Source organism: Trichechus manatus, unplaced genomic scaffold (assembly GCF_000243295.1).
Source record: "Trichechus manatus latirostris isolate Lorelei unplaced genomic scaffold, TriManLat1.0 scaffold00157, whole genome shotgun sequence".
In the NCBI taxonomy this organism is placed as follows: Eukaryota; Metazoa; Chordata; class Mammalia; order Sirenia; family Trichechidae; genus Trichechus; species Trichechus manatus.
In genome coordinates this window covers 5076638-5087696 of record NW_004444093.1, presented here as the reverse complement: position 1 = coordinate 5087696, position 11059 = coordinate 5076638, and the positions used below count along the sequence as shown (strand labels likewise).

General features: G+C 50.0%; 1 protein-coding gene across 4 annotated transcripts in view; it reads left to right on the top strand.

Moving 5' to 3' along the window:
• Positions 1 to 466: 466 nt before the first annotated feature.
• ZNF74 (zinc finger protein 74) overlaps positions 467 to 11059 on the top strand; it is an 18208-nt gene continuing 7615 nt past the window's right edge. The window contains exons 1-4 of one of the 4 annotated variants that reach the window (XM_023740537.1): positions 467 to 990; positions 1403 to 1455; positions 8601 to 8727; positions 9343 to 9438. In XM_023740537.1, the coding sequence (XP_023596305.1) occupies positions 957 to 990; positions 1403 to 1455; positions 8601 to 8727; positions 9343 to 9438 (310 nt within the window). In that variant the 5' untranslated portion in view covers positions 467 to 956. Of the gene's footprint in view, positions 1006 to 1402; positions 1489 to 8600; positions 8728 to 9342; positions 9439 to 11059 lie in introns of all 4 variants that reach the window. The other 3 variants (XM_004386217.2, XM_023740536.1, XM_023740535.1) reach the window with 3 other exon arrangements.

Below are 11059 nucleotides of genomic sequence, written 5' to 3'. Positions count from 1 at the left end.
GGACGAATTGACAGGACAATTCTACGTTTCTGGGCACTACGCTCCCTACACCCTACACACGCTCCCTCGCAATGAGACAGAGAGATGCAGCACCACCACTCCCCCATGCCCCAACTCCCCCGGAGATAAACAACTGCTTTTGCAATAAGGAGGGTGGGTTGGGCGTGGAGTGGGATCTGACCGGTAGGCTGCCGGCCCGGGAACTACACTTCCCAGAAGGCTGTGCCACACACCTCTCTGGGTACGGACGCTCTCTAGGAAATGGAATCCGACGCCTGCGCGGCGCGAAGGCTTCCGGGAATTGTAGTTCGCGTCCGTTCCGCGCAGGCGCATGTTTCGCGGCAGCCGCTCGGGTGCTTCTTCGTGGCGGTCGCTGTCCTTTGTGGGAGGCCTGTGGTGTCCATCCATCCGTCGGCCGGTCTCTCAGTCCATCCCAGGGCCCGACTGCTGGCCGTACTTCACGCCCGCTGGCTCCTGACGACTGAGGCTGGCCCTGGTCCTCGCGGCGTGGGTCGCCCCGAGGAGTGCGTGACGGGGTGTGATGGCGGGCGTGTGCGATTGTGTGTAAACCACGTCTGGGTGTGTGTGTGTGCGTGTGTGTGTTTGCCGCGCCTGCCTGACCCCTCCCTCAGCAGAGGCATAGAGGAGGGTTTCCGTGTGTGGGTGCGTATGATCGTGCGCGTGGGAGCCTGTGGAGCGCTGTGATGGGAAAGTGTGTGTGATTGTGTGTGAGCCCAGTCTGGGGTTGTGGGTATGCGTTTGTTCCTCTCCAGCCTGCCTATCCCTTCTCTCCACTGAGGCACAGAGGAGGGGGCTCCGTGTGTGATTGTACAGATGTGAGTCGGAGTGTGTGTTCGCTGGTGCAACCCTGCGAGGCCCTCCTGCAGGCCGCTGTCCCTGAGTCGTCGGAGGCTACAGAGCTTCCCACCCTCCCGGGGACGCTGCCAAGGGGCACCATGGAGGCCCCGGCCCCGAAGCTGGAGGAGACAGGTACAGCTTGGTTTGGTGAGTGTGGATTTCCACCTCAGGAGACACACTCAGAGAGGTCAGGCGAATTTCCCGGAAGCACCCAGCAGAATCAGGCCTACTGCTTCTTCACTGTGCACAACCATTTGTTCCCATTGTCTCAAGCATGCTGACAGAAGGAGGGGAATGACAATGTTTTTCCTCATTTGTTGGGATGTCTGAGACACTGACAGACAGAATCTCTGATGCTGTATCATTGTGCTGGATATTGGGGCTCACCCCTACCCTGCCTCCCCACCCTGCCTGGGACAGTTCCTGACTCCTCTCTGACCCCCTTCTGTGCCAGGGGTGGGATGGGCTTTAGCTCAGCCGAGGTGTCCGGTGGCTGTGAGCACCACAGCACCCCAACCCCCCTGACTCATTTCTCCTTCTCCAGCTCTGTCCTCTCAGGACCCTGCTTCTCCCTTCAAAGAGAATCCAGAAGATAAGGTGGGTCATGGTCTCCTGGAAGCCAGGTGCGGGGTGAGTGGATATCTCTTCCTCCTTCTGAACTTCTTGTTCTTTATGAAGAGTGTTCGCACATGCCTTCCCCTGCCCTGGCTCTTCAGTCATCCTAGGACCCCCATCCAGGGACCTGCTCTCCAGTCCTTGGGAAACTCTGAGCAGTGGGAACAGCTCCGGTCCAAGAGTCAGGGTGAGGCCCCAGGTGTGCTCTTGAGATGGACGGTCCCTTCCGGCCTGATTCGGCCCAATGGGTGGGTCAGTTGCCCAGGACCTATAAGCCTAGTGCTGTGCTGGGTGCTCTGAGGAGTGGTTTCAGAGGAACGGAAAGAAGTATGTGACAGTTCATACGAGGTCACTTCAGTCATCTCCACAGGCTGGCCAGGGATTGGTGCAGCCCCAGGGGATATTTGCGGAGGTTGGCCTTTGGAGGAGTTTACTGTGATGGAGTCAAGTAGGGGGTGCAGAACAGCTGAGGGAAGGGCTGCATTGCAGTATCGCAGTGAGAGTGATGGTAGGGGGTACATCTCTGTGTGCTTTTTCCCTCACATGGGACCTTCATGGCAGAACCCAGAGGCTTAGAGAATCTGGAAGCACAGGCACAGCAGCAAGGCGGGGCCCTCATCCTTCCTTTGAAAGACTTTGGTCGCTGCCTCTCATTTTGTTCCACCACCTAAACCAGCCCCGCCTCCATGGTGATATTTAGAAGGGTGCAGTTAATAAGGATAGTGTGGTGTAGTGAAAACATCTGGAGAATTGGAATTCCTTTGACTTTTTAGGATTTTGCGATTCTGTTAATCTCCTACTTGAAAGAGATCATTTGATTACGTAAAGGTAGAGAAAGCTTTAAAACATGTCATGTGAGGTGCACTCTTTAGTTCTATAAAAGGCTAAAGAGACATGATAATCAAATGCAATGCCTGATCCAAAGAAATCAATAAAGAGAGATTTAGTCTAGGGCTAATTTTGCCTTGATACTGAAGCAATACCCTTTGGGGGATTTGACTCAATACCCCGTGAATTAGGAGGACTTTCCACTCTGGCTGGTCGGAACACAAACTATTCCCAGCCATGTGTGAGTTTAAGTGATTGTTCTGGCTATTTCTCTCTGGTGATTCTTCCCCTGGCATTGGGTAGTTTCCTCCCATGTACACATAGACCAGTACTCAGTCAGAGTCTTGAGGGGACCCCAGAGTTCTTTGTCTGTGCAGATCCCTCTGCTCTGGGATTCTGCCCTGCAAGTTCTAGCCTCCTTGGTCTCCCCAAACTCCAGTCTCTGGCTCCTTGACTCAGCGAGACCACAGGACCCTGTTGAGTCCCTACTCCCTGTGCTGCAGTGTGGAAATTGCTACCAGGTAGGAAGGTTGGGGTGGCTGGAGGGCTCACTTTGTTTTCCTCCTCTCAGAGATCACTGTCCTGAGCGGCCCCTTGTCCGGTGTTGAAAACCGTTATTTCATATATTTTGTCCAGTTTACTAGTGGTTTAGGTAAGAGGGTGAATCTGGCCCCTGTCACTCCATTATGGGTGGAAACAGAACAAGAAACCCAGTTTATCCTGTGCTGCTTCTTCACTCCTCTAGCGCATGCTCGCTGTTTCCCTCTTCCTCTGTCCCTCTATCCCTCAGGCCCTCCCTCGTTTCTTTTCTCTGTCCTGCCGGCCTTCCTGCCTGCTGCAGAATACAATCCAAACACCCTCTCCTCCAAGTGGGCGTCATCACACTCTGGCCACAGCTGTGCCTCCTGCTGCTCTGATGCACATCATCCACTGTGGCCCGCCAGACGATGTGGGGCTCTTTGCCTATTTTTTGATTGGGGTGTTTGTCTTTGTGTTGTCAGTATGTGGTGTTTTATATCTGACTTCTTTCACTTAGCATAATGTGTAGTGTTTTCCTTTTGATAGCTGCATTACTTTTTATCGTCTGCCTATATGTATGTACTATAATTTAGTCAGCCATTCTTCTAACATCATGGTTTGTTGGGGTGTTGGTTTTTGGTAACAACAGTGCTGCAGTGCCCAGCCTTGCATTTGCCTCATTATGTGCAGGTACTTTGGTTTCTGTAGTATTAATACCCAGAAGGTGATCACCATTCACATGCCCACCAAAATGCTTCCCCACCACAGGCTCACCAAGTTCTACTTTGTGTTACTCTGATAGGTAAAAAGAAGATGCTATCTTATTTTTGTTTTGATTTCCTTTTTTAACCTTTTTAAAAATCACTGACTTGGTGAAACCCAGGTGAAATTGTGCACTGCAGATTAGTAACTAAGCCCATGCATACCTTGCTTATTGGGTAGTCCGTCCCTGGTTAGCGCACTGCCTCTGCTCACATAGCAAGTGAGATGAAGAGTGGGAATCCACGAGGCCATCCAGCTCTGAGCCTGTGCACTTAACCACTGCAGTGCAGGGACTGATGAACATGTGACACTCTCGGAGACCACACAATACTTGGTGTAGCTCAGACTGTATCTGTGAAGAGTATCATCCTGGGTGTTTGCTTCCTCAGCTTGCTCTCTTACCCACCATTGTGCTTTGGAGACTCCCCATGTGGATCATTGACCTCCAGCTTGTTCGTTTCATTGCTGTATGGTATTCTGTTGTATATTCATCCCCTACTGATGGGCATTCAGCTTGTTTCCAGTTTTTTCGCAGTTCTAGGCTGGGCCTGAACTTGAAACGGACTTTCTAGACATGGGGAATGCATACTGTCAGCTTCACTTGTTGTTGTTAGTTGCTATTAAGTTGGCTCCGACTCATCACGACCTGATATATAACAGAACAAAACGTTGCCTGGTCCTGTGCCATCTTCCCAGTCTTTGGTATGTTTGAGCCCATTTTTGTAGCTATTATGTCAGTCCATCTCATGGCAGACTTCCCTTGTTTTTGTTGACCTTTTGGTTTACCAAGCATGATATTCTTTTATAGCGATTGGTCTTTCCTGATGATGTGTCCTAAGTAAGTAAACCAAAGTCTCGCCATCCTCGCTTCTGTACAGCCAGAATGCTCAACTTCTCAGTAAAATTGCCTTTTAGAACATATGTCCCACCGACACCTATCCAACAGTGTAAGGTCATTCCTGTTGCCCCACATACTTAACAGCAGTTGGTATCTTCAGACTTTAAACATTTTATCTCTCTGAAATGATGTCTCACTATTTTTCATTTCTGGATTTCTAGTGAGTAGACTGTTTCCTCATATGCTTTGCGAGACGTCCGTGAATTCTGTTTAGCTCCTATGACCATTTTTTCTGTTGTTTTTCTTAATTATTTGCCAGAGCTCCATGCAGAGAATTCACACACATTTCATGGAGCAAATCCAAATTTTCTTCTTAATGGTTTCTGGTTTCCTGTCATGCTTACAATCTCTATGCCATCCAAGGATTTACAAATTTTTTCCCCCAAATTTTTCACATTTTGATCCTTAACTTCATGTGGAATGAAGGGTAGTTTAATTGTATTACTGTTTCTTGTGGAGGCTGATAACCATTTAAAAGTGTAAACCACCTTTAGAACTAAAAGCAGAACCAAACCTTCTGTAATCCCAGAGTGGTACACACTACTTTTCCTGGCCATCTGTTACGCTCCTGGCAGTTGTGTAACAAAGCCCTGTCTCAGACTTGACAGTCTCCTTGTGGGCTGGCCTGCCCTCCCTCACCTGACTGTGCTGACATGGGCCTGAGGAGTGTGGCACCACACCTCTGTCCCATTCAGTCACTCCCCCACAAATGCTTGCATGATGTGAACTAGAACGTCCTCCTTTGGTTTAGTGATTCTGAGTTCTTCGTCTACCCTAATGCCCTCTCTGCAGTTTAGGTCAGGTTCCTATGGCCCTCATGTCTTTGAATAGAGAACAATTGGTCAGCAGCAGCTTAGGAATGAGCCCACCCACTCTTGCTGCCTGTGGCTGCATCCCCGTTTCTCCTTCATTCCGACTAGTCCCTGCAGATACACGGAGTCCTCCAAGGGGGTCTTCCTCACTCCTGTCAGTGCCCACTGGCTCCTCCCTTGTACCTAGCTTCTAAAGAGTCAAAGGAGGTCTGATGGGCCTGGAGAGCATGTTTTCTGGTAATGAGGGGAGCAGAGGCAGGGTTGGAGCATGAAGAGCATTGTCTTAGGCTGTGTTCTCTACAGAAGCAAAACCAGTAAAGCATATAAATATATATATAGAGAGAGATTTTTATCAAGGAAATGGCTCACGTGGTTGTAGAGACTGAACATCCCAAGTCTGTGGGTCAGAATAGAGGCTTCTCCTGATTCACGTAGCCATAGGGGCTGACGAATCCAAGATCAGCAGGTCAGAGAACAGGGCTCTTGCTCACAGGCTGTGAAAATCGATTAATCCCAGGATTGGTAGGCAAGACCACAGGTAAGCTGCTAGTTCAAGTCCCAAGAATCGGAGGTCAGATGAACAGGAGCTGGATGAAGGATCCAGTGCAAGCAAAAAGCTCAGGAGCCTTGCCAGAATGTCCCCTTATATTTGATGCATGCCCCACCACCAACGAAACTCTCTTTCAACTGATTGGCTACTCACAGCAGATCCCATCATGGAGGTGATCACATCATCATATGATTACCAAACCACTGAGAATCATGGCCCAGCCAAGTTGACATACAACCTTAACTATCACAAGCATAGAGACCATCTGGGGTGGCCACGGGTTCTAAGGTGGGAGCTTGGAGCACCTGGAGGAGGTGGGAGTACTAGGCTGTGGAGGAGCACAGGGGTGAAAGAATAAGATTGTGAGGAGCATGTGTGAGTCATTTTAGGACCTTCCTGACACTTGGAACTGGAGTGACTGAGTGGGTGAGGGCAGTAACTCCCACACTCAGTGATTGGTGTCGGCGGAGGGGCAGAAGCAAGTTAAGCGTGGGAGAGCAGAGAGGGAGCAAGGTGGTCCTGAGGTGGGAAGGGGTGGGAGGATTCAGGCTGAGGACAGTGAGTGGCCTTTCTTGGTTCCTCGGGGACAGAACTTGCTGGTAAGTAAAAGGTTTCCTTCCTTACAGTGTAATGATGGTTTCCATTATAACAATGATGGTTTCCATTATAACAATAACTTACAGTTGTCCTTTATATTTTTGTAAATAATTATATTTGGCAAGACTTTCAAACTTAAAAATTTGAAAGAATAGTACAAAGAACTACCATGTAACTTTCACCCAGAAACTCTTCATTGAACCCATGGTCATGAGTCTTTGTCTCTCCTTCAGCCTGTAACAGTCCCTTGGTCTTTCCTCGAGTTTCATGCCCTTGACAAATTACAGGGCAGTCATTGTATAGAATGTCCCTCAGTTAGGTTTGCTGTACTGCTTCCTCATGATTACACCCAGGTTATGGCTCTCAACCCACACCCATCACATGTACTGTAGTGGCTTGCATGTTGCTGTGATGCTGGAAGCTGTGCCACCAGTATTTCACATACCAGTACGGTTACCCATGGTGGACAGGTTTCAGCAGAGCTTCCAGACTAACACAGACTAGGAAGAAAAGCCTGGCAATCTGCTTTAGAAAATTACCTAATTAACATCATGGATCACAACAGAATGTAGTCTGATATCGTGCTGGAAGATGAGCCCCCTCCGTTGGAAGGCACTACACAAGAGCCACAACGGACACAGACATACCAATGATCATAAAGATGGCGTAGGACTGGGCAATGTTTTGTTCTCTACATAAGGTTGCCACGAGTTGGAGCTGACTCGATGGCAGGTAACGACAACATGGCTCACAACACAGCATCTTGTCACTGTATCCTGTCGGGGGACACACAGTGCCGACTTATCCCATTACTGGTGGTGTGTACTTGTAGCACTTGATTAGATTGTATCTGGTCCCTAAGGCTGTCCCCAGTGTCAGTGATTCACCAGGAGGACTCACAGGACTCAGCACGTAGTCATACTCAGGGCTACAGTTTAGGACAGTGAAAGGACACAAAGCAAAATCAGCATAAGGAAAAGGTGCCTGGGGCGAAGCCCAGCAGAAACCAGAACAAGCTTCCAGAGCCCTCTCCCAGCAGCATTGCCTAGGACGAACTCAGTTCTTCCAGTTACCAGCTGTGCCAACATGTGTGAAGTGTTGTCTGCCAGGGAAGCTCCTTAGAGACTGCCCAGGGTTTTGACTGGGGGTTGGTCACATAGGCACCCTCTGCCTAGCACATACCAAAATTCCAGACTCCCAGAAGGAAAGCAAGTGTTCGTCATAAACTACATGGTATTTACAAACATTTCCAACACAGGAATGATGTGAACCCTCCCAAAATCCAAGTTCCTGGATGTCAGCCCAGGGCCGACCTTGCAGACGGCTCTTCTGTCTTGGGCCTGCTGGTTAGCTCTTTTTTCTGCAGAGATAATAGACGTTAGGTTTCTCTACCCTAAGGCTGCTTTTTTTCTCAGGACTTGACAAGTGTCTTGTGTGGAGCTACTCTGAGACTGACTGCCCCAGCTTCATCCCTCCTCACCTGCTGTTTTCACACCCCCTGTGGAAACCCTGGTGGCACAGTGGTTAAGTGCTACAGCTGCTGACCAAAAGGTCTGCAGTTCGAATCCACCAGGCGCTCCTTGGAAACCCTATGGGGCAGTTCTACTCTGTCCTGTAGGGTCGCTATGAGTTGGAATCAACTCAACGGCAATGGGTTTGGTTTTTTTTGGTTGGTCTTAGCAGTTTCCATGATGGTTGCCAAATGACAATCCGGCTTCCATCATTCCTTCTACGGTTATTAGTTGTCATTCCACTGTAGGGAAGAGCTTTCTTTTGTCCCCATTTATTCATCTTTTTATTTATATCAGTGCGATGCATGGATTTATTCAGTGGGTTATAATTAATATTATTGTATTTTATTTTGATGCTCACCAATTCCCAGTTCCCTGGCCCAGGCAGGGTCTGTAAGTCAGGGCTTTGCTGCAGACAGCCGCTAGAGCACAACTTCCCATATGCATCTCAACTCAGCATTTCAAGGAATTGGTGGTGGCTGGAGGTCACCGAGGTTAACCCTTCCATCATAAGGCCCTTAGCAAATATGTGGATCACTCTGATATGGCTTCTCGTTCTCCAGAACTGCCCTCTGGTCATACAAGGATCATACCCAAGGCCACCCAAGGGGATGGTTCCAGGGTGAGCGAGCATGTGCGTGTCATTTCAGGAATCGGTTACATTCAAGGATGTGGCTGTGGACTTCACCCAGGAGGAGTGGGGTCAGCTAGACTCCCCCCAGAGGGCCCTGTACCGGGATGTGATGCTGGAGAACTACCGGAACCTTCTTGCCCTTGGTAAGATGGCTCCCTGGGCTCGGAGCCAGCTCTCGGGCATTCTTCCGCGGAGTAGATGTTACTGAGCCTCTCCTCAGTGCTGCCCTGTGCTGGGCACCACGAAATGTGGGAGGCATGGCTCTCATTGCCTTGGGGGCCCACATGTGCCAGAACCGCCCCCACCCAGGGAAGCACAGCAGCGGCCTGCACCCTGGCGTGGGAGAGGGGTGCTGTGAGAAGTGCTGCGGCCACAATTGGGCCCAGGGGGCAAGGAACATGGGGGAGGGAGGCCTGCTGGTGGAGGATGTTGGGACAGAGGGGACTTGGAGCCCAGCCTCCCTCAAGTGAGGTGCAGGGCAGCTTCAGTAAACGGGGGTCCTCAGAGCATATACATCATCCTGGGGTCTGCATCAGTCCCCCCCAAGCACTTTGGGGCCCAGAGGCCTCTGCCTTCTGCTCCCAGGAGGCTGGTGTCAAAGCACAGTGCTGGAGGTGGCCCTGTGCCTGCCCAGCATCCACAGGCTCCTGCCCATGGGACCCTCCTGCAATGTCTTCTCATTTCGCAGTGTGGTGGCTGGGGTCTGGGGCCTGCCGAGCAGCAGCTCAAATAGCTGCTGGCTTTCTCCCCATGAGCAGGACCTCCAGTCTGCAAGCCAGACGTGATATCCCACCTGGAGCGAGGCGAGGCCCCGTGGTGCTCACAGAGAGGAGGCCATGCAGCTGCCTGTCCAGGTGAGCGGCAAGCACTGGGGAGCCCCTGATAGCCTCTCCCCACCCATCCCAGCTGCCAGGCTCCTCTCCCCAGTCCCTCCGCCCTGGTTCCACGTGTGCTTTCTCAGTCCCCTTTTAGGCCCTTCCTTTCTTCCATCCCTTCCCTCGACACACATATCAAGCACCATTTGTGTGCCAGGAATACAGCAGTGAATAAAATGGACAAAAATATCTGCCTTCTAATGGTGGGAGATGGAGATAACACCTAATGCATATAAATATTTAACAAATGTGGCTTGTTAGACAGTGCCAAGAAAAATAAAGCAGAGCGGGGGTGGGCAGTGTGTGGAACTGGAGTTTTAAGCCTAATGGTCAGGGCATCGCTCCCTGAGCTGGAGACGTGTAGAGCTAGATGGGAGATGGGCCCAGGTCAGTGAGGGCCATGGAGTGGGGCTCTGAGCAGAAGACTGCCATGGCCTTAGGTTTTCTTCTCTAACATTTTCTTTTTTATAGACTTTCCTTCTGAATACATGAATAATAATAAATTAATTAATTTCAACTTAGTGAACAGTGAATGCTGAGTATATTAAAAACCAGTTGCTGTTGAGTCAGCTCCAACTGATGGTACCCCCATGTGTGTCAGAGTAGAATTGTGCTCCATAGGGTTTTCAATGGCTAAATTTTTGTAAGTCGATCACCAGGCCTTTCTTTCGAGGTGACTGTGGGTGGATTCAAACCTCTAGCCTCTGGGTTAGCAGCCGAGCATGTTCACCATTTGCATCACCCGAGGACCTGAGTATGTTAGGTTCCTGGGCACACTGAGAACCAGCTCTGCTGCAACTTCCCGTTTACAGTAGCCAGAGCAATCTCCGAGGCACATGCCGATAATCGCGTCACCCCTCGTATAGAGACATCTTCCTTCCCTGGCTCGCTCAGCTCTAGGTGCCCCATGACCTGGCCCCTTTGCCTCCCCACACTCTTCTGTCTCACCATCTCATCCCTGAGCTGTTGCAGGTTTGGGCTTTCTGCTGCTCACCCTCCCTCCTCTGGAAACTTCTTTCCCAAGCTCCCCAGGTCCTGGCTGTCCCTGGAGCACTGCAATGACAGCAGTGCTCTGTGCTCCCGCAGGCTCGTCTACCCCTTGCTTCCCCCATGCTGGACCACAATCCTGGAGGGCATGGGGAAGGTATCATTAAACTTAGACTCTCCCACCAACCCAGAAAGCCTCTCTGCAACAGTAGAAGAGAAAGAAAACCATTGCATTATTGAATCAGCATTAAACCAAACTGTGATGTGTATCACAGGCAGTTGCGAAAGAGATTGCAAAGACAATAAAAATCTGACCTTTTGTATAAAACCAAAAACCAAACCAGTTGCCAATGAGTCGATTCAGACTCATGGCAACCCCATGTGTGTCAGGGTAGAACTGCACTCCATAGGGTTTTCAATGGCTGCTTTTTGGGAAGTAGATTGCCAGGCCTTTCTTCTGAGGTACCTCTGGGTGGATTCAAACCTCCAACCTTCCCGTTAGCAGCCGAATGAGTGTTCACTGTTTGCACTACTCTTTTTTTTTTTGGCTTTAACAGACAGAAATTTATTTATTTATTTTTCTTTTTTTTTATATTTTATTGTACTTCAGGTG